Source organism: Phascolarctos cinereus, unplaced genomic scaffold (genome assembly GCF_003287225.1).
Source record: "Phascolarctos cinereus isolate Bilbo 61053 unplaced genomic scaffold, phaCin_HiC Scaffold_8;HRSCAF=390, whole genome shotgun sequence".
In the NCBI taxonomy this organism is placed as follows: domain Eukaryota; kingdom Metazoa; phylum Chordata; class Mammalia; order Diprotodontia; family Phascolarctidae; genus Phascolarctos; species Phascolarctos cinereus.
In genome coordinates, this window is record NW_027556291.1 from 73,348,792 (window position 1) to 73,372,008 (window position 23,217).

The 23,217-nt window shown below is 48.9% G+C and overlaps 1 protein-coding gene across 8 annotated transcripts in view; it reads left to right on the plus strand.

Annotated features, from left to right (window-relative positions):
• Nucleotides 1-23,217, plus strand: part of F8 (coagulation factor VIII) — a 137,647-nt gene that overhangs the window by 107,263 nt on the left and 7,167 nt on the right. For 5 of the 8 annotated variants that reach the window (XM_020975580.2, XM_020975581.2, XM_020975577.2 and 2 more), the window contains 10 exons: nucleotides 3,017-3,229; nucleotides 4,368-4,596; nucleotides 4,876-5,058; nucleotides 6,114-6,230; nucleotides 6,575-6,670; nucleotides 10,925-10,996; nucleotides 12,199-12,284; nucleotides 15,494-15,649; nucleotides 22,554-22,698; nucleotides 22,990-23,138. In XM_020975580.2, coding sequence (XP_020831239.1) covers nucleotides 3,017-3,229; nucleotides 4,368-4,596; nucleotides 4,876-5,058; nucleotides 6,114-6,230; nucleotides 6,575-6,670; nucleotides 10,925-10,996; nucleotides 12,199-12,284; nucleotides 15,494-15,649; nucleotides 22,554-22,698; nucleotides 22,990-23,138 — 1,446 coding nt within the window. Of the gene's footprint in view, nucleotides 1-3,016; nucleotides 3,230-4,367; nucleotides 4,597-4,875; nucleotides 5,059-6,113; nucleotides 6,231-6,574; nucleotides 6,671-10,924; nucleotides 10,997-12,198; nucleotides 12,285-15,493; nucleotides 15,650-16,654; nucleotides 17,065-22,553; nucleotides 22,699-22,989; nucleotides 23,139-23,217 lie in introns of those variants that run through there. The other 3 variants (XM_020975584.2, XM_020975578.2, XM_020975583.2) reach the window with 3 other exon arrangements.

The window sequence follows — 23,217 nt, forward strand, 5'->3', positions numbered from 1 at the left end:
GTTTCAACTTGACTGACAACCAGAATGAATCTTGACCATTGAGCTAACCCAACTTTCTTAGGAACAGCTTTTGTAATGCTTAAAATCTGTGTGACTGGGAAGAGGGTCCATCTTAGCAGGACTGGGGTATGAAGAGCCCTTGACCTGTAGGCACAGGACCTGAGCCCAAATCCTATCTCTGCCGCTTACTCCCAATGTGTTCTTGGCATGTCACTTCAACTCCTTGGGCCTCAGTTTCCTGCTTTGTATAATAAGGGTCTTAGATTCCAGGGGTTCTGAGGCCCCTTCCAGATCTAGAGCTAGGATCTTGTCATTTCATATGAAAGAAGGAAGGTAACAAACATTATTAAACACCTATTGTTTTCCAGGTACTGTGCAAAGGGCTTTACAAATATTCTCTCATAATAGCTATTATCTGCTGACACTCATCTCCTTTCCTAAATGAATTCAGTGCTTGGCTCACAATCTCTTCTCCCAAACTCCTGTCCTCATTCTAGGAGACGTCAACATCCACATTAATACTCTCTAACATCCTAAGCTTTGAGTTCCCAAGAGCTCCTCCTCCACCCCACTTTAGCTATAATAAAGATTGACATACCCCTGATCTTACCAATCACCCACAAATGTACCACTTCCATGTTTATGAATTCTGAAGTTTCCTTATCTGATCAAAATCTGTTGTCATTCCATTTCTGCCTTGCAGCCCCAAACCTTGTTCTTTTTTTACACCATGACCTCCAATCCCTTGACTCCTCAGTTCTCTCCCAGACCATCACCTTTGTACTCACTATACTCACCTCTTTTCTCCATCTTGCCCCTTGGTGAACCAGTTCAACTCTACACTGTCCTTTTCTCTTGAGTCTCTTGTCCCTTTATTCGATCATCAACCTTGTCCTGCCAAGCTTCAGCCTCGGATCACTCCTGCTATCCTCTGCGTTTGCTCCTATTGATGTGCTATTGAACATATCTGGAGAAAATCACACTACTATTCTGATTGGGTCCACTATAAATTTATGTTACATAACCTCAAATGAGCCCTCACTGCTGCTCAGCAGTCCCTCTATACCTCCCTTATCAACTCACTCCCACTCTCCACAGAGGCTCTTCTGCTTTCAAACCTTTTCATCCCTCCTCAAACCTCCCATGGTCTTCCTCCCCACAACTTCTCATCTGAGAGCTTTGCCTCAGATTTTGCTGAAAGAATTGAGACTATTCACAGAGAACTCTCTTTTCTCTTCTCTTCCTTATCTCATCATTCAGATGCCTTCTGCCACTATCTGCTTCGCCCTTGACTTATGTAAAGAGGTAACCCTTCCCTTTACCAAGGCTAACGTGTCCACCTGCACAAGCAATCCCATTCCATCCTGTCTCCTCCAACAGATTGGCCTCTCTATCATCTCCACTCTTTCACTTATCTTCAATCTCTCCCTGTCTACTGGCTCATTCTCTGCTACCTATAAGCATGCCCTTGTTTCCCCATCCTCAAAAAAGCCTCACTTGATCCTTCTACCTTCCCTAACTATTGTCCTGTATCTCTCCTGCCTTTTGTGGCTAACCTCTTTGAAAAGGCCATCTACAACAGGTTTCTCCACTTCCTCTCCTCTCACTCTCTTCTTAACCCCCTTCATTCCGTCTTCTAACTTTATCATTCCACTAAAACTACTCTCTCAGAAGTTACTAATGACATCTTCATTGCCTTTTCTCAACTGTCATTCTCCTTGATGTCTCTGCTGCCTTTGTCTCCTTGATTGTCTTTCCTCTCCAGGTTTTCAGGACCCCATTCTCTCCTGGTTCTCCTCCTAGTTATCTGACCATTCCTTATCTAGACCCACACCCACTAACTGCAGGTGTCTCCTACAGCTCTGTCTTGGAAACTCCTCCCTTTTCTCTCTATACTACTTTACTCAGTGATCTCATCAGCTCCCATGGATTCAATGATCATCTCTTTGCTGATGATTCTCAAGTCTCCTCTGACCTTCAGTCTCCCATCTCCAACCACCTTTCAGACATCTTAAACTCAACATATCCAAAACAGAACTCATTATCTTTATCTATCAAACCATTCCCACTTCCAAATGTTCCTATTACTTTTGAGGTGACCACCATCCTCCCAGTCCCCCAGGCTCACAACCTAGGAGTTATCCTGGACTCCTCACTATCTCTCACCCCTATATCCAATTTGTTGCCAAGGCCTGTCAATTTCACCTTTGCAGCATCTCTCAAATACAGTCCTTCTGTCCTCTAACACTGACAATCCCCCTGATGGAAGCCTCATCACCTCATGCCTAGACTACTGCAGTAGCTGCTGGCGGGGGGGCTTTGCCTGCCTCAAGTCTATCCCCATTCCAGGCCATCCTCCATTCAGCCACCAAAGTGACTTTCCTAAAGTACAGTCACCCCATATACACACACTCAGTAAATTCCAGTGGTTCCCCATCATCTCCAGTATCAAATATAAAATGCTCTGTTCGGCATTTAAGTCCCTCCATCTGCTGACTCCAGGTCTTTTCTCGGGCTGTCCCCCCCTGCCTGGAATGCTCAGCCTCTCCATCTCGGTGTACTGGCTTCCCTAGATCCCTTCAAGTCCCAGCTAAAATCCCACTTTCTTCAGGAAGCCTTTCCCATTCTTTCTTTATTCCAGTGCCTTCTCTCAATTATCTGCATTATCTCCTGCCTACAGACAGAGTTGTCTGCATGTTGTCTTTCTCATTAGAATATAGGCTCCTTTGAGGTCAGGGACTGTCTTTTGCCTTTCTTTACCTCCCCAATGCTTAGTTCAGCACCTGGGACATAGTAGGTGCTTAATTAATATTTATTGACTGACCTGTGATCCAAAGTAGAGAGGAGAGGTAAGCAGATCCAGGGACCCTCAGAGGTCTGGGATTGAGTAAGAGAGCCCAGAGAAAACAGCCATGAAAGTGGGACTAGATGGGGAGAGCAGGCTAATTTAATAAGAAATGTGCCCAGGGATCTTACTTCTTTCTGTGGAGATGTTTGCATTCTTTCTCTATTGCAGGTCACTTTCAAGAACCAGGCTTCTCGGCCTTATTCCTTCTATTCTAGCCTCATTTCCTATGAGGAACATCAGGGGCAAGACAGTGACCTTAGAAAGAAAGAGGTGAAACCTGAAGAGACTAAAACATATTCTTGGAAGGTGGAGCCCCATATGGCACCTACTGACAAGGAGTTTGACTGTAAGGCCTGGGCTTATTTCTCTGATATTGATCTGGTAAGTGAAGAGCTGTTTTCCTAGCTAATTTCTCATCTAGAACTAAGATATTTGGAATGGTCTGGTGTGCCAGTGCATAAGGTCTGCCCAACACATGTCTAATGGAGATGATAAGAGGTTGGATACTTCAGCACTTCAACAATTCTGTAATTCAGTGTTAGTGTTTGGTGGTGGGCATGCCTATTTGTCCAGCTTGGCTAGTCCACATTTTGATCAAGGACTTAGCTAAAGCCATAAATGGCCTACTCATCAAATTTGCAGATGGCATAAAAATTTAGTAGGGGAAGATAATATATTCAATAACAGTCAGGATCCAAAAAAGATCTTGACAGGCTAGAAGATTGAACTGAATCAAAACTTGATATGGATCAGTGTAAAGTTTGGGTTCAAAAAATCAACTTCACACATGTACAAGATGGAGGAAGTCTGGATAGATAGCAGTTGGTATGAAGAAGATCTAGGGGATTTAGTGGCCTCAGTATGAGTTCACAGTGGGCTGTGTCCACCACTAAAAACTGAAGCTTGAGCTGAATTCGAAGAGTATCAAATAGGGAGGTAATAGTCCCACTATACTCTATTACATTCAGACAATGTCTAGAATAGACCATGTCTGGGGCAGCTATGTGGTGCAGTGGATAGAGCTCCAGCCTTGGAGTCAGGAGGACCTGAATTCAAACCTGGCCTCAGACACATAACACTCACTAGCTGTGTGACCCTGGGCAAGTCACTTAACCCCATTGCCCCATTAAAAAAAAAAGATATATAAATAGAATATTGTGTTCAGTTTGGAGCACTAAGTTTTAGGAAGGACACTGAATACCTTGACAATCTTCCAAGGAGGATGGCCAGCAGGCTGTAGATCAGGGCTGCATGGGGGTGGGGTGGGGTGGATAGCCCCGATTCAGCTAACTGCCTGAAATAGCACCAGTCATTCTTCTGACTCCAGGCTTCAGTCTCTGTTGAAATGCAGAACCACGGGAAGGATAATATTTGAGGTTAAAATGCAGGCTTCTCCATTTTGTTGAATGCTAGACATAGTAGAAAGAGAATAGGATTTGGAGTCAAAAGACCTGGCTTCAGATCCTAGTTCAGTTACCCCTTTGTTCCTCACTTATTTTTTTCCTTCTTTCTTTCCCAGGAAAAAGACCTGCACTCAGGGTTGATTGGGCCAATACTGATCTGTCACCCTAACAAACTGAACCCGTCTCATGGCAGACAGTTGACCGTCCAGGAATTTACTCTGTTCTTCACCATCTTTGATGAGACCAAGAGCTGGTATTTCACTGAGAACATGGAGAGGAACTGCAAGCCTCCATGCAAGGTCCAGATGGATGACTTTGGTTTTCAAAGGAACAACCGCTTCCATGGTAAGGAAGGAGTCCTGCCTCCTGCCCCAGAGTCTGCTCCTCACTGCTGCTGTAGTCACTGAAGCCTTGTGATGCCCTTTGTAGAGCTGAGCCTACATGATAGTTGTAGCTACAAAAGCACTTGTACTATATGTTTGGTGTAGAGGTAGCATCTTTTCAACTAGAAATGTCAACATTGGTCTGCTTTGCATTCCTCCATCTATATCTTTCTGCATAATTTGAGCCTCTTACTCTCCAACTTCTCTAGTAGGTCAAACTCGTCTTCCTTGTGTTCTCTAGCAATCAATGGTTATGTGAAGGATACATTGCCTGGATTGGTGATGGCTCAGCACCAAAGGATCCGGTGGTATCTGCTTAGCATGGGCAGCAATGAAAATATCTACTCTATTCACTTCAGTGGCCAAGTGTTCACTGTGCGGACAAAGAAAGAATACAAAATGGCGGTCTACAATCTCTATCCTGGTATGAGCTGACCCATGGTGCTTCTGTTAACTAGAATACCCTCCTTCCTTCTCTTCCCCAATCCTTCCTTCATTCCAAAACAACTTGAGATGGACTCACTTCTCCCAGGAACCCTTTGCCAACTGACACCACCCAACTGGCATCATGCATCTCTTCTACATTCTCTTGGTGTATATTGCTTTAGTATGTACTGTAGGAACTTGTCCTTAGTGATCTGTTGTTTGGCATATGTTTATAAGTCTTTCTGCATGCATGTATGTATGTATATTGTGAGTGGCTGAATGTATGTGTGTTTCCTGTGTTCCCAGTGAGTTTGCTTTTTTTTTTTTTTGGCAATTGGGGTTAAGTGACTTGCCCAGGGTCACACAGTTAGTAAGTGTCAAGTATTTGGTCTGAGGCCAGATTTGAACACAGGTCCTCCTGACTTCAGGGCTGGTGCTCTATCCACTGCGCCACCTAGCTGCCCTAGTTTGCTTTTTCTGAAGTATAGGCATGACATCACCTTTTTTCATATCACCTCTCCAAAGCCCCTTACATGTGGGAGGCATATAGTTATTATGGTTTCTTCGATGGCTAGCAAGTGCCACTGCATCATAAAGCCAGAGGGACTCACACATGGCCTGTAAAGATGGTACCCTGTGATTTGGGAAGGCAGACACAAATCTCCTCTTTCAAAGTATTCAAACTGCCTTCACAGTGCAGCCCCCATGCTTCTGGTTCCCATCATAAGGGAAAGAACTCTGAACCATAGGCTTCACTTGCTACCTCAGCACACCCTGACATTAATGGAAAATAACCCTGACATTAGTGGAAAATGAGGTCCAGAATTGGGCCTGAAGAAGGATCTAGTGCTCCAGTGTGGAAGGTATTCATCTCACTGCATATCTTGGATGGCTCACTTTTGAGGCATGGTGGCATAGGATTGCCATCAGAAAAGGCAGTGACATGAGAATCTTCATATGCATGAGATAGTGAGGAAATATCTGTCTCAGAAAGAGTTACCTCTCTCTCATCCCTCTCTGTACCTCCCCCCACCCTGTTTCTCTCTAAAAAAGGTGTTTTTGAGACAGTAGAAATGCAGCCATCTCAAGTAGGACTGTGGCGGGTTGAGTGCATGATTGGTGAGCACCAACAGGCTGGGATGAGCGCCATCTTACTGGTGTACAACAAGCGTAAGTAGCTCATACTGCCTCCTTAGATTGCTTGCTGTCTTAAGCTTGGGACCATAGAACATTTCATTGGAAAGGGCCTTTGGAGAGGAGGAAAGTTAGGCCCTAAAGGCGAAAGAGCCTTAGCTAAGGTCAAACTGTCAACATCTAAGTAGCAGAGCTGAGACTAGAACTCAAGGCTTTGATATGGAAATATCCAAGGATTCATTGATAGGTACTGCTGCCCACACAGAGACCTTTTAAGAACTGATCTTTGTTATATATGCACAGACTCATGTTCCAAATGGCCACTAAACATCAGGTGAAGTTTGGGGTTTTTTTTTTAATAAGTCTTGTATCGTTTCCAGTTACATCAGAGGAAAAAAGGGTACAACTGGAATTTACAACTACCAAAAGAGAAAGGAATTTACAGCTGCCAAAATGTAAAGATTTACATTTCAAAGGTATGTTTGTGAAATGGAGAAGTAGGAAGTTTACATGTCCAAAGATAACTGGAGAAAAACCACAAGAAGTCCAGTTGTAAACTGGTACAAGAACTAGTTTGGAATTTACAACTAGCAGACGTTATCCTAAAACAGAGCCAGAAATTCTTTCACACCTACTCAGAATTGGAAGTATCAGCCATACGATAAGGAAAACCTGAGCTGTTAGGTGATGTTTCCTTACAGAAAATGATCACACTGGAGCCAAATAGAAAGGAAATGAAAAACTCTTGTGACATCTCTCTTCTCCCATGCATGGCCCAAAGGGTGAGAAGCAAGCATGTGTATATATGTGTCTCTGTGTGAATTCGGTTCAATTTAATGCACATGTATTAAGCAGCTGCTATGTGCCAGGCAATGTACATACACACATTGAAGATAGTCTCTGTATTCCCTGCCCCCAAGGAGCTTATACTCTACTGAAGATTGTGAGGAATGGAGGCAACAATGAAAAATGACTCTCCTGGTTCCTCCTATTGGTTCTAATTCTTACTTACAACATCACTCATGTGAAAATATGTTTAATGGGAATGTATATGTATAGCCTATATCAGATTGTCTGCTGCCTTGGGGAGGGTAGTAGGGAGGAAGGGGGAGAAAAATGTTGAACTCAATAGCATATGGAAGTGATTGAGGTTTTTTTGTTTGTTTGTTTTTTGTTTTTTGTTTTTAGGCAATTGGGATTAAGTGACTTGCCTAGGGTCACACAGCTAGTTAAGTGTCAAGTGTTTGGTCTGAGGCCAGATTTGAGCTCAGGTCCTCCTGACTTCAGGGCTGGTACTCTATCTACTGCGCTACCTAGCTGCCCCAGAAGTGATTGTTAATAAATTAAAATAAGTTAATTTTTAAAACAACAACAACAACAACAAAAAGAAAAATGACCCTCTTTTCTATGAGTGGCCTCTACCCTAGTCCAAGCACTCAGCAGCTGCACTCTCCAAACCCTGCCTACTTCCTGCTTTCCCTAGTACTGTTGAGGGCACTACCATCCTCCTAGTCACTCAAGAGCAAAATCTGGAGGAGGTTGTCATCTTTATCTCCCCACTCTCTCTGCCCCCATATTCAGTCTGCAGGAAAGACCTGCAGATACTACTTTCACACCATCTCTTATATATACCCCCTTCTCTCCTCTGAGATTGCCACCATCACTTCCTGCCTGGACTATTACAGTAGCCTGCTGGTTAGTCTCCTTGCCTTAAGTCTCTCCCTACTCTACTCTTCCTAAAGCTCAGGTCTGATCGTATCACCCCTCCCCCTGAGTCAGAACTTTAGTAGCTCCCTTTTACCTCCACGATCAAATATAAAATCTTCTGGCTTTTAGAGCCTTTTATAATCTGGGACCCTTGACTTTAACCTGCCCCCCCCACATACACACACTTTCCAATCTTCTTATACCTTATAACCCAGCATGTACTCTGTGATCCAGTGACACTGGTCTCCTGGCTGTTCCTCTCACCAGCCACTCTATCTCTTGACTCTAGACATTTTCATTGGCTGTCCCCCATGCCTGGAATGCCTTCTCTCTTCATCTCTACCTCCTGGCTTCCCTTCAAGTCTTAGCTTAAATTCTATCTTTTGCAAGAGGTCTTTCCTGGCTGCCCCAGCCCTCAGATTACCATCCCTTTATACTGCATATATCTTGTATGTCTCTAGTTATTTCTTGATTATTAGCATGTGAGCTTCTTGAGGACAGGGACTGTATTTTTGCCTTTCTTTGTATTCTCAATACTTAGCAGAGTGCACTTAGCGCATCGTACTTAGTAAGTATTTAATAAATGCTTGTTGCCAAACTGAAAGGGAGAAGGGGCATTAGATGGTAGCTTGAAGGGATGGGAGGATCAAATGTTATGAGATCTGTGCATATTGGAAGGTAGCAGGGAAGAAATCAGTAGATAAAGGGAAATTAAAGATGAAAGAGAGAGAGAAAACAATCAAGGGAGCAAACTCCCAGTGATGGGAGAAGATGGAACCGAAAGCATTAGTGGTGAGATTGGCTTTGGCTAGAAGGGCCACCCTTCTTCAGAGACTTGAGTGAAAGAAGAGAGAGTAAAGGATAATGTAGATGTGTTTGAAGTGGGGAGTAAGGGAAAGGATGGAGTTCACCACAAATGGTCTCTATTTTTCTTGGTAATATGATGTGAAGTCTTCTGATAAGAAAAATGGAGAGAGGTGGTTAGAAGATGAGGAAAGAGGAGGTTTGGAACAGATGCTGTGGGGAGTACAATATCAGGAGTCAAGGGAAAATAAAAGTATCTCTAGGAAGTGATGAGAACCCAGCTGATATTAGCTAACATGAATTTGTAGTAAAAACAGTCAGCATGGTTGAGGTTCCTTGGATGATCACACTGGAATAGATGGCTGCTGAGGTCCTTTCCAACTCTGAAATTACTTGATTCTGTTTTGTGACTTCTGACTGTGGTCAGCAGCAGTCAGCAGAATTCTATTCAGTATAAGTAAAGAAGGCAGATTTGGGGCTAAGCAGAGCATAAAGAGTGGAAGGAAAAAAAAGCAAGAGACACACAGATGAGAAAGACAGTGCTTTGTTGAACTGCATGACTGATCAAGACTGAAATGAGCTCAATTTGGGCAAAGCAAGAGTGATAAGAGAATAAGGATTATGGAAGGAGTAGAGGTTGTAGTCAGGATGGAGAATGGGTTCTGGAGATGTGAGGTAGAGGGAAAGATGAAAGGATAGGAGATGGTGATCAGAGCTGGAAACTTCCAAGTTCATATCATGGAGGTGGTGGTGGGTGGCTATGAGAGAGATGAGATGGAAGCCATGGCACCCGAGAAGTTGATGAATGCTGGGAGGCCAGAGTATGCAAAGGAACACAACAGCAACCTATCTATATATCCACGTTCTCAAGAGTGAGCACAGGGTGGAGGGGAGGGCTCTCTTGTCTACTGCTTTAGCATGGAGTTCAGAGTGACAGGTACTGAACCCTATGCCAAAGGAGGAAGAGGAGACCGGGAGGACACAGCAACAAGGGTGTGGACTAGGTGATGAGGATGGATGCAGGGAATTTCAAAGGAGTAGATGTTGCTGAGCGATTTCTGGAGGTGACAGTTAGGAAGACTCAATCTTTACCTGGTGTGTTGGGAGCTATGAGCTATGATACCCGTGTGCTGCGTATAAACTTGGTGGGCACTCCATGTGACATGTTGGGGCACTGCTGTAGGGTAAGCAGCTCAAATTGACCTTGTGTGGGCTGCCTTCCTTAATCTGACAGAAAGGTCATGTCATTATGTTAATTATCCCATGTAGGAGTCCAGTATCTTGAGCTGTCTCCTAGGTAGTCCTGCGCTCATATCTCCCACCCCGATGTGCTGAATGCATCTAAGAATCTGGGCAAGTTAAAAACCATGATGGTTGGATTCTGCCTTTAGATTAGAAGGTGATGTGAAACCCTTCAGCTGCAACCCCTCCCCTGGGCATCTGCCATTTGCTGTCTCTGTCCAACTCCTGTCTCCCAGTCACTGAACAGAGCAATCAACTTACTGTGTGGCCACATCATTTATTGGCATAGGGTCTCGGCCTCTAATTTCATGGTATGGAGAACGCTGTGGATGAGGACATGCAAAAAAAAAGATAACTGAAGATGAGACCAAAAGAGTGACGGGGACCCGTCTGAATAATGTCAGTAGTGGCAAAGCCCAGAGATGGGGAAAGACTAACAGGAATTTTCCAGCAATGCTGGGGACAGGAAGATCGGGAAAAGGGCTCAATCCCTAAGGGCCAGGGGATGCAATGATGGTAATTGATGACCTAGAAAAGTCAGAGCTGTTCAAGTCTTACTGTTATGTCTGGACTCAAAACAAAAGCTTCAAAAGTAAAATGGTTAATGGGTAGGGAAGCCCCAAGAGAAATGAGCTAAGAGAGTACCTGCCTGCCCTCAGGGAGTCCGAGTCCCTAGGCTGGGGGAACTACATCCCAGGGTCCTGAAAGAACTTGTGGATGGAATTGGGACCTATTATCCATGATCTCCAAAACTTGCTGAAGGATGGGGAAGATGGCTTTGGGCCTGATCCTCTAGAAGGGGCCATCACCTTCACTTGGAGAAGGTTTTCCAAGCAAGTTTGCTGCCAGAAGGGCTTGTGGTCTAGGGCTTACTCTTGCAGAATGAACTCAGGCAACAGTAGGGTAGCTGGCTGAAGCCCTTTCCAAAGCCTGACTCCCTCTATTCACTCTTCCCTCTCTCTGTTGTTCTTTTGTAGAGTGTCAGAATGCTCTGGGAATGGCCTCTGGCCAGATCGCTGATTCTCAGATCACAGCTTCTGGACAATATGGTAAGTGAGCTTGGGTGGTTTCTCTCATGCCTTTGTGCCAGTTGGCTCTCACGGTTTGCCCTTTAGCCCCTCTCTCGCCATGTTCCAGTATCCTGACATCCACTGGTGGGTTACATATGCATGCTGTATGCCGTTCCATTGACGACTAGCCTGTGCTCTTAATAGTACAGGACTGGAGCCTTGCCCTGTCCTGCCATCGCTCCCTAAGCACCAAAGAACACAGCTCCCAGTGCTTGCCTCCCAGTGCTCACCTCTACTGCTCTGCACGTTTCCTCAGTGCTTAAGCGTTTCCAGAAACCCTGGGTTCTGATTCTCAACAGGTGGGACAATTTCATTTGGCTCTTTCTAATACACAGTGTCCCAAAAGTCTTGGCACGATTTTAAGCTATTAAAGTTTAAGACTGCATTAAGACTTTTGAGAAATAATGAAATGGCTCAAGGATTCCCAAGTCTTTCTTTGGTTTTCCCACCAAACCTTGGACCTAAGTCACTAACAGACTGTACTAATGACCAATAAGGAAAAGGGAGAGGCTTCTGCAAAGGGGCAAAGTGGCTATGTGCCAGGGTGATGGGGAGCCAGCCCTGTAACTAGGGAGAATGGCTGCTTTCTCACTAGGGAAGCTTTATACAAAGAAATCAGAACTCCCCATCAAGGACCCAGCTTGGCAATGGCCTGATGGCCTGGGGGCTGTTCTTTCTGGGCCTGTTTGAAAGTAAACTCCAACTGTGATAGTGACAGGTCCCTGAAAAATGCAACTCCCTGGAGGTATATGACTCACTTTGATCTGACCATCCAGCTTAAGAGAAGGGCCCTTATATCACCTGACATCCATACCTTATATCATAGACTTTTAGAAAGGGGAGCCTGGGAGCACCCTTTAAGCCCCTCTAGTCCCTTTCCTTTGATTTAGTTTTTAAGAGTTTTACTGATGCCTTTTGTTTATAAATCACAGTCATTTTTAGATCCTCCTCCAGTAAACCTTCTCTTGTAACCCTGCCACAAAGCTACCCCCAAACCCTAACTCAAAACAGTTGAGCAAAACCAGTGTGTACAACATTCTACCCCCAGAGTCTCCAACCAAAAGGGAAAGGTGGAGCATTTTCTCATATCTTTCCTGGAGCTGACCAGGACTGCCAGGAACAAGGAAGGTGCGAACAAATAATGGGATGCTTGAAATCTTTTTCCCTTTTGTTTAATGCAGGCCAGTGGGCCCCAAAGCTGGCCAGACTTAATTCTGCCGGGTCTGTCAATGCCTGGAGCACCCAGGATGCCAATCCTTGGATTGAGGTAGGCCTTATACTGACATGGCATCATCCTGAGAGAAGCCCAGAACTGTACCACATTCCAGGACATGAGCATTCATTAAGCACCTCTGATATACAAAGCACTGTGCTGTGGCTACACTGTCCCAGCCCTTTAGTGGCTGGGGAAGATGCTGTAAGGCTAATATGAGGTAGGATGTGATGAGGGCAAAGGGCAAACCCAGATCAAGGGAGAGTCTGAGGAAGATGGGAAGAGAACACCTTCAACTGGGGGAGGGCTTAGGGGGACAGTGTCAGGGAAGGGTTCTGGGAGATGGAGAAGGAGGAAGGAAGGAGACGGAGAAGGAAAAGAAGGAGAGAGGAGGAAGGAGAAGAAAGAAGTGGAAGGAGGAGGAAGAAGAGGAAGAAGAGGGGGAGAAAAGGGAGAAGGAGGAGGTTCCTAAGCTGAGGCTAAGGGGGTTCTCTAAGACATAGGTAAGGAAGGAGCACATTCTAGGTTTGGGGCATAGGGGTAAGACTTGGCAGGAAATGTTCAGTGTGTGCAGGGGAGTAGTCAGGGAAGATCTTCAGTGCTAGGCTGAGGAATTGGGATTTGATCCCAAGGGTAGTAGGGATCCCCTGAAAGTCCTTGAGCAAAGAAGTGACATGGTTAGATCTGTATATTAGGATATCGGTTGGAGGCTGAATTGGAGAGGCCATCAAGACAAATCAGCTGACTCTTACAGTAAAACACCAGGTAAATCCACATCAGCATCCAGGAGCTACGAATGGTTGGTAGGACGTTGGGCTTACCCTTTAGATGATGAGGCAGGGCTCAGAATTAGGCTCAGTTCACCAGCTTCTTTCAAATGAGATCATATTGGTAAAGCACTTAGTGCAGGGCCTAGCACATAGTAGGCACTATAGAAATGCTTATTCTCCACACTACTCCTTTCTTTGAGAGCTGATCCATGCAGTGATTCTGGGTTTCCTTGGGGCTCTATAGTTATCTGCTCACCATATGGCTTCTCTCAGGGTTGCTTGAACCTTGAACTTCTTGGAACTCCCCAAGGGGTCATTCACTGTTGCCATGGCAACTTAGGGGATGAGCGTAGACCAAAATTGAGGGTTAAACTCTAGTTTGCCCAGAAAGCACCATCCAAAGTGAAGGAACCAATGGTGACAGAACACTACACAGTGGGCCTGGGGCAGCAGGCAGCCTAGTAACCTGGAGCACAGGCAAAGTCCAGCCTGAGCTGGTCGACATCTGTCTCTGAATGGTGAGCAAATGAATATAAACTTATTTGAGTGAGACCTTAGCCTGTAAAGCACCGACTGACTACCCCGGGGGCAAAGCTGGCATAGCCCTATATCTTTGTAGCCTGGGGTGGGGCACCAAGCTCCTGTTGTTTGAGAATTGCTTCTGCTTGGCCCTCCAGGAGGCTGCCTGGCCAGTTACCAAGTGGCCAATGTGGCCTCAAATGAGAGGAACTTATTCATTTCTGAGGTCAAGGCTCTCTCACCTATTTCATGGCTTGGTAAGGCAAGAGTTATCCACTGGAAATTGGTGGGGGTGGGGGCTGGAGGAGGGGAACTGTCCAGGGCCGTCCAGTCACTCTCTTCTTCATCCAGCTTATCATCCCAAAGTTCATCAAGGCTTAGAGCCAGAGCATCAGAGACAATATTCCATCACTATTGACTATGGGGTTCTGTTCAAACTCCTTTGCCTGGCATTCAAGGATTTCTCAAGACCTTTTTTGGTTGATGGACCAATCTTTTGAATACTTGGACCTTGGCCAAGTCTTTTCCCCTTGCTAGACCTCAGTTACCTCATCTCTAAATTGAGGGTGTTGGATCAGATGATTTTGAGGGACATTTCTGCCTCTGATTGTCTATAGCCCTGGTTGAATGATGTAAAGTAGGATTGAAAGAAGCCCTGCCAGGCCTCACTCCATAACACAAGCAGATGAAAGCTCCCTTCATGGTGAAGCCAGGTCAGATACCTGTGCCTGGAGTTCACTGCTGATCCCCACTCCTATCTCAGCTCTGTGTCTCCTTCAGTGTTTGGCCCAAGGGTCTGCACACTACGAACATTGAATAGAATAGAAAAAAGTGATGAGGTCCTCAAGGTAGTTAGAGTGGCTAGAGGTAGAAGATAAAGGAAGAGACTAATACAGGAAATATTGGAGGGAATAATTGGTTCTGGGAAGAGAAGGGGAAGAGAGGTCTCAGACATCCCTAGTGCTTGCTTTCTTGATTGGAGCCTGGCTGCTTGGGAGAATGATGAGTGTCATTGACAGAGACCCTAGAGGGATACTACTGGGTAGGAGAGCTTGAGACAGTGATGAGATTAGTGTCCAAAGTGAGGAGGATGCAGTATGTGTGTGTGGGGGGCGGGCGGGGTGATGGTATGACCTTCAGATGGTAAGCAGTGATGTGAGCAAGTGATGGTCCAAAGGAGTCCTTGGGGAGGAGCCTCAGACTTTGGGAGAGGCACCCTGTGTTTCCCCCACATTTGAGCATCGATGTGCAGTACTGCTCCTTGCCCTTCACATTTCTGGTCTTCCTAGTTCTTAGTGTTCTCTGGCTCTTTAAAGTCGATCATTTTGATTGCTATGCAAATATTGTACTCCTTCAGTAGAATGTGAGTGCCTTGAGTTCAGGGAGTATTTTTTATGTTTGTCTTTATGTCTTCCAGTGCCTGTCAGAGGGCCTGGGACATCCTTCAATGATACAATGGCACTATATGATCTCATCCCTTTTTTCTTTTTCTTTTTCTTTTTTTTTCACTTTTTGGTGAGGCAATAGGGGTTAAGTGACTTGCCCAGGGTCACATAGATAGTAAGTGTCAAGTATCTGAGGCCAGATTTGAACTCAGGTCCTCCTGATTCCAAGGCTGGGGGAGTCCACTACACCACCTAACTGCCCCTGATCTCATCCCTTTTGGAGTTCTCTCTGGTGCTAGAAATCGCTACCCATTTACACCAGCCCATTCTGTGTGACTCTTCTCCATGACCTTTAGTGAGATAGCTATGGAGGGGCTGCCTTTTTCCTCATGTGCTAGTGGCCTTCCTCACATTATCCTGATATTCAGGGTACCTGTGGAACACTCTGGCTGTCCACCTGCCATCCCTCTCATGAGGCCTTGCACATAGAATGAGCTTAATAAATAAATGCTTGTTGAATTGAGTTTCCCAAAAATGATTCCAAGTGTTCAAGGGACAGAGTAAAATAAGATTCTGGCTTAATTGGCAGGTTGACCTGTTGGATCCAATGATTATCCATGGTATCAAGACCCAAGGAGCCCGACAAAAATTCTCCAGCTTGTACATCTCTCAGTTCACCATCAGGCACAGCCTTGATGGACAAACATGGAAAGATTACAGAGGAAACTCTACTGGGACCATGATGGTGAGTAGACACTCCTCACAAAAAGAGAACTGCCTCAAAGCATGGGACAACTCGTAAAACCTCTAGGCATAAATCCCAAAGACTTCCCCACTCCTGTAGGAATGGGGAGGCACACATCGCAGAAGAAACCACTGTTGAGAGGGATCTCATGGGAACCAGCTCTCATCTCTCTCCTGAATTCCAGTCCCACATCTCTAGCTGTCTAGTGGGCATCTTCATCTCTATCTCCTGTAGGCATCTCACATTCAACATATGCAAAGCTGAACTCATTATTATCTTTCCCATAAACTACTCCATCTTCCTAACTTTCTTATTACTGAGTATACCATCATCCTGCCAGTGACCTAGGCTCAAACCTTGGTGTTATCCTTAATTCTTCTCTCTCATCCCCACTAGCCAACTGCTTATTGAACCTTTTAAAATAGACTTCCTCAACATCTCTCTGACACACCACAACCCCCCTGGTGCAGGCCCTCATCACCTCACACCTGGACTACTGAAATAGCCTGCTTGGGTGGGGGGAGAGGTCTACCTGCCTCAATCTCTCCCCACTCCAGTCCATTGTCCATTCAGCCACCAAAGTGATCTCCCTAAAGTGTAGGTCTAACCATGTCACCCCTCCCCCACCCCCACCAACCTTCCTTTGCTTCTATGATCAAATATCTGCTCCTGTTTGGCCTCTAAAGCCTTTCCCAACCTGACCTTTCCAAGCTGACTACACACTCCTCCTCCTTATCCATTCAACATTCTAGCCCAAGTAACTCATTTCCCCCATCACTCACAGCCTTTCATCTCCTTCTCTATTCCTTTGTGCAATCTGTTCCCCTCCTCCACCATGCTTGGAGAATATCCTCCTTTCTCATCTCTACCTTAAGGAACCTCTAGCTCCCTTCAAGGCTCAGCTCTTGTTGCCTCTGTCAGAGGCCTTGTTGGATCCCGCCCACGCCCCCCAAATCACTTTGCTGGAGATTTGATCTTGAAGCTTGTCTGTATTCCCTTCCTTAGCTGCCTTTGTGATCTCCCCACCCAAACCTGAGCAGAGTGCCATGGCTGCCACATCTGGGTGGGGTCTGGATAGAGAAGAAGGTCAGCTCAACCTTCAGAGGCTGAAGTTTTGAAATGAGGATAAAAGAAAAACGGTGAAAGCTGAATCTCCCCAATTCGTTGGTTACAAATATTCATTTCTCTCCTAATAATAATAACAATAGCTAGCATTTCAGAGTGCTTTACACATCGTATCTCATCCTCACAGTAACCCTGGGATGGAGGGGCTGGAATTATCCTCATTTTACAAATGAAGAAACTAAGGCAGACAGAGGCTCAGGGGCATGCCCAGGCCAGACAACCAGGAAGTTTCTGAGGCTAGATCAGACCTCCCTATGTGACTGCAGGCCCAGCACTCTCTCCATTCCCTCCCAAAGCAGCTACCCAACTATCCATCATGAAAGAATTGAGTGCATGTTTGTGGCTGGGTTGAAACCTCTCCTTTATTTTGTGGATTTTTTCCCTCCTAGCCACTACTAGGGTCATATGATTATGGATTTTAGAGTTATAAGGAATTTTAGAAGCCATCAAGACCAAGCAGAAGAAGAAACTGAAGCAGAGAACGGTTCACTGACTTGCCCAGGGTCACACAGTATCTGAGGCAGAACCCAGGTCTTCCCAACTAAATGGCAGAGTGGATAGGGTGCTGGGCCTGAAGTTGGGAAGATTCATCTTCATGAATTCTAATGTGGCCTCAGATGCTTACTAGCTGTGTGATCCTGGGCAAGTCATTTAACCCTGTTTGCCTTTGTTTCCTCTTCGGTAAGATGGGCTGGAGAAGGAGATGGCAAACCACTCTAGTATCTTGGCCAAGAAAACCCCAAAATGGGGTTGTAGAGACTGAAATGACTGAAAAACTTTTTGACTCCAGGCCCAGAGCATGTTATCATCATTTCTAGGCCAGACATCTGAGCTGGAGAACCCACTTTGACTGTCACTAGCTATGTGAATTTGGTGAGTCCCTCTGCCCCTTTGGGCCTGTTTCTGCTGCCTCTGCAGAATGTGAGCATTGGCCAAGATGGCTTTGAAGACCCAACTCTATGATTCTTTCACGTGGAAGTGGGATTAGGCATGCTACTTGTCTGGCTCCAAAGTGTAGAACTTGGGACAGCAAGTGAATAGTTGTAAAGAGGCAGATAGAGGATTGAGGTGAGTGAGAAACTTCCTGACAGTTGGAGTGATCCCCAAGTGTAATGGGATCCCATTTACTAGCAGCCTACAGGGGGACACTGGACAACCTCTTGTGAGGGTGTTTGGAAGGAGATCCGTGGTTAGATGTGCTCTCTGAGATCTCCAATTAAGACACAAGAGAGTCTAGGAAGAAATTTGAAACCATTAACTCTGCCTTCAGCTAAGTTCTCACCAAGTAGTCACCAGGTCCCAGACTTACTACGTGTCCTCAATGCTGTCAGTAACTTTGGCTCTTTCTGGAGGCAGAGACATTTTAGTTGGCCAGGAATGGACTAAAGTACCCTTCTGGATGTCTGCAAATGACCATGTCTGTAGCTGGTTGTGACAAGATGACAGGCATGACAGGTGGGTGCAGCACCCCACCCAGATGATCCCATCACCCTGTGGGCACTGAATAACAAAAGGGGAAAGGGAAAAGAGCCAGGGAGGGATTGAGCACTGAAGATGGATGCCCTCAGCAACTTGTACCTGTTCCATGAAAGTATCTAGCAAGAAACCCATGAAAATGTTGCTGGTACTCTTCTGTCCCTGGCCCATATATTGTGTCTTCCATGTGGGTAGGGCAAGAGGCAGGAGCAGAAGTCTTTGGGTGCAGCCTTTTGACTGAGTTCAAGTTCCTTTTATTAAGGAGATTTGTTCTGTGAAGTTTGGATTCAGTCAGAGAGCTGCACTTGAGGACCTAGAGGGCCACATGTGGCCTTGAGGCTGCAGATTCCCCACCCCTGCCTTAGGGGAAGCAGCCTGCAGCTCCTGTGTGTGTGTGTGGGGGGTAGGGGTTCTATTGCAGCATTATAGAACCCAGATATAAGTCAAACCCCAAAGAATGGAGCTGAAAGTGAACACAGATGCTCCAGATTGAGTTTTAGAGATGCTGAGGTTGCCTGGCCCTCGTACTCTCACTGTTGAGTCAGATAGAAAGGTGATGGAGAAACGAGAGAGGAGAGGAAAGGAGAGGACAGAGGACAGAGGAGAGGGAGCAAACAACTTGGGACCTCAACTCCACGTTGACTTTCTGTTGTGAGGCTTACAAGAGATTGTCATGGGAACAAGAACTGTGGGGATGGGAGGACCCTGGCGATCAGGGAATGTGAGCCAAATGTAGGAGAGCAGCGAGGGAAGAGGAAAAAGAGTAGGAAGGAAGGCGGGAGGAGAGCAGAATGGAGAAGAGCAAGAAAAGAGGGAGGGTGAGCAGGATGAGCCCAGCCGGCACAAGCACCTCCAAGGGGATGAGAGCACGAAGAGTGCTGAAAAGAGAGTGGGGAAGGTTGGCGCCCACAGCAGTGTTGCGGCACGAGTGCCACAGGGACAAGAGGAGGCAGGGCAGAGAAGAAGGGGGGTGGCGCCACGAGTCCAGCGGGAACAAAAACCATGGGGACGAGCTCAGCAGCAACCATTGAGCGCCAGAGGGAAGAGAGTGGGGAGTGCAGCGCGAGCTCAGCAGACACGAGCTCAGCAGCCACCCAACTCCAGGGGGAGGAGAGTGGGGAGAGCGGGCACGGGGGCAAGGGTAGGGAGGGCAGGCACGAGCTCAGCAACCACTGAGCGCCAGGGGGACTAGAGCGGGGAGGGCGGGCACGAGATCAGCAGGCACAAGCTCAGCAGGCACCGAGCGCCAGGGGGAGGAGAGTGGGGAGAGCGGGCACGAGGACAAGGGTAGGGAGGACAGACACGAGTTCAGCAACCACTGAGCGCCGCAGAGACTAGAGTGGGGAGGGCGGGCACGAGCTCAGCAGCCACCCAACGCCAGGGGGAGGAGAGTAGGGAGTGCAGGCGCGAGTTCTGCAAGCGCTAAGCGCCAGGGGCACTAGAACGGGGTGGGCGGGCATCAGCCCAGCAGGCACGAGCTCAGCAAGCACCGAGCGCCAGGCAGACTAGAGTGGGGAGAGCGGGGACGAGATCAGCAGGCACGGAACGCCAGGGGTGGGAGAGCGGGGAGAGCGGTCACGGGGACAAGGGTAAGCGGGACATGCACGAGCTCAGCAGCCACTGAGCGCCAGGGGGACTAGAGTGGGAAGAGCAGGCACGAGCTCAGCAGGCACCTAGCGCCAGAGGAAGGAGACTAGGAGGTGCAGGCGCGAGCTCAGCAAGCACCGAGCGCCACGGAGACTAGAGTGGGGAGGGCGGGCACCAGCTCAGCAGCCACCCAACGCCAGGGGGAGGAGAGTGGGGAGAGCCGGCACGGGGACTAGAGTGGGGAGGGCGACCAGGAGCTCAGCAGCCACCCAACTCCAGGGGGAGGAGAGTGGGGAGGGCGCGTACGATATCAGCAACCACTGAGCTCCAGGGGGACTAGATTGGGAAGAGCAGGCACCTAGCGCCAGGGGAAGAGAGTGGGGAGGGCGGGCACGAGCTGAGCAGGCACCGAGCGCCAGGTGGAGGAGAGTGGGGAGAGTGGGCACGATCTCAGGCACAGAACGCCAGGGGGAGGACAGTGGGCACTGGCACGAGGGTAGGCACGAACTCAGCAACCACTGAGCGCCAGGGGGAGGAGAGTGGGGAGTCCAGGCGCGAGCTCGGCAATTGCCAAGCGACAGGGAGACTAGAGTGGGGAGCGCGGGCACGAGCTCAGCAGGCATCCAACGCCAGGGGGAGGAGAGTGGGGAGTGCAGGCGCGAGCTCAGCAGGCACGAGCTCAGCAAGCACTGAGCGCCACGGGGACTAGAGTGGGGAGGGCGGGCACGAGCTGAGCAGGCACCTAGCAACAGGTGGAGGAGAGTGGCAAGTGGAGGCGCGAGCTCAGCAGGCACGAACTCAGCAAGCACTGAGCACTAGGGGGAGGAGAGTGGGGAGGGCGGGCACGAGCCCAGCAAGCACGAGCTCAGCAAGCACTGAGAGCCAGGGAGACTAGAGCGGGGATGGCGGGCACGAGCGCAGCAGGCACCCAACGCCTGGGGTAGGAGAGTGGGAAGAGCGGGCACGGGGACAAGGGTAGGGAGGGCAGGCACGAGCTCAGCAACGACTGAGCATCATGGGGAGGAGAGTGGGGAGGGCGCGCACGACTTTAGCAGGCACCAGCTGAGCAACCAAAGCAAGGGGTACTAGAGTAGGGAGGGCGGGCAGGAGCTGAGCGGGCACCTAGCGCCTGGTGGAGGAGAGTGGTGAGTGGAGGCGCGAGCTCAGCAGGCACCGAGCGCCAGGGGGAGGAAAGTGGGCACTGGCACGAGGGTAGGGAGGGTAGGCACGAGAACAGCAGGCACGAGCTCAGCAACCACTGAACGCCAGGGGGAGGAGAGTGGGGAGTGCAGGCGCGAGCTCAGCCGGCACCTAGCGCCAGGGGGAGGAGAGTGTGGAGTGGAGGGGCGAGCTCAGCAGGCACGAGCTCAGTAAGCAGTGAGCGCCAGGGGGACTAGAGTGGGGAGTGCAGGCACGAGCTCAGCAGGCACCGAACGCCAGGGGGAGGAGAGTGGGGAGAGCCGGCACGGGGACAAGGGTAGGGAGGGTAGGCACGAGGTCAGCAAGCACCCAACGCCAGGGGGAGGAGAGTGGGGAGGGCGCCCACGAGATCAGCATCCTCTGAGCTCCAGAGGGAAGAGAGTGGCGAGGACGCGCACGAGCTCATCAGGCACGAGCTCAGCAAGCACAGCGCCAGGGGGACTAGAGTGGGGAGGGCGGGCACGAGCTGAGCAGGCACCCAACGCCAGGGGGAGGACAGTGGGGAGTGCAGGCGCGAGCCCAGCAGGCGCCTAGCGCCAGGGGGAGGAGAGTCGGGAGTGCAGGCACGAGCTCAGCAGGCACGAACTCAGCAAGCACTGAGCGCCCGGGGGAGAAGAGTAGGGAGGGCAGGCACGAGCTCAGCAACCACCGAGCGCCACAGGGACTAGAGTGGGGAGGGCGGGCACGAGCTGAGCAGGCACCGAGCGCCAGGAGGAGGAGAGTGGGGACTGCAGGAGCGAGCTCAGCAGGCATCGAGCTCCAGGGTTAGGAGAGTGTGGAGTGCAGGCGCGAGCTCAGCAGCTACGAGCTCAGGAAGCACTGAGCGCCAGGGGCAGGAGAGTGGGACGTGCAGGCGCGAGCTCAGCAGGCACGAGCTCAGCAGGCACCGAGCCCCAGGGGGAGGAGAGTAGGGAGGGCAGGCACGAGCTCAGCAACCAGTGAAAGCCACAGGGACTAGAGTGGGGAGGGCGGGCACGAGCTCAGCAGCCATCCAACCCCAGGGGGAGGAGAGTGGGGAGGGCGCGCACGAGCTCAGCAGGCACGAGCCCAGCAACCACTGAGCGCCAGGGGGACGAGTACCTGAAGGAGGAGAGTGGGGTATGGAGTGGGGGGTATGGAGACCACCGTTTCAGGCACCAGGGCCTCAGTGATTAGAATGGGGAGGGCAGGAGAGAGCAAGCAGGAGCATGAGGTTTGTGGTCCGAACTCAGCAGGCACGAGCGCCGCAGAACGATTGTTTCAGGCACGGGAGAGGATGATTGCCTTGGGTCCCAGAGCGGGGGTGCAAGACTAGAGTCGGAGGGGTACGGGGAATTAGAGCAGGACAGGCTTTGAGTCTGCTCCCCAAGTTTGGGGTGGGGGGAATTTCTAACCATGGTCCTGTTTGTACTCGAAGCTTGGCTAGCCAACTGTGAGAATTGTGGGAATACGTGGCTCAGCCTTCCCACTGGCCCCTCTGCTCCTGGGTCCCCCAGCCTCTGCCCTGGAGGTCCCTCATAAGTACACGGCCTTACAGGTCTTCTTTGGGAACGTGGATGCATCAGGGATCAAAGAAAACGTGTTTGACCCTCCCATCGTTGCCCAGTACATTCGCCTCCAGCCCTCCCACTTTAGCGTGCGAAGCACTCTTCGAATGGAGCTGCTTGGCTGTGAGCTCGACAGTGAGTACTCCAGAGAACCCACAATGGGTAACCTGGGCTTTGGAGATCCTTGATGGCATGCCTCAGGGGTGTCCACCAGGTCTCAGCCACCTCTGCACTAGAAGGAGCTCCATCATCACCAGAGCCATTGGGGGAGTTCTCAAATTAGGGAATGAGCTCACCATCTGTGAGCTTGGGAAAGGGGTGAAATGAAGTGGGACTGAAACCACGGAGAGGAGGTGGATGGCCACTGAACCCAAGACTGCCAGTTCTGACAGTGATTCCCCCCACCCCTTCCCCACTTCTGTACAGGCTGTAGCCTACCATTAGGCATGGAAAATCGAAGCATCTCCGATGCCCAGGTCACAGCTTCATCCCACAAGACCAATGTGTTTGCCAACTGGGCCCCTTCCCAAGCTCGACTTAACCTTGAGGGCCGAGCAAATGCCTGGAGGCCCCGGGTAAGTAGCCTATGAAGACACTTCATGATGGCATATGAAACATCCTCCCTAAGGAGAGAGTATTAAGTGGTGAAAGGCC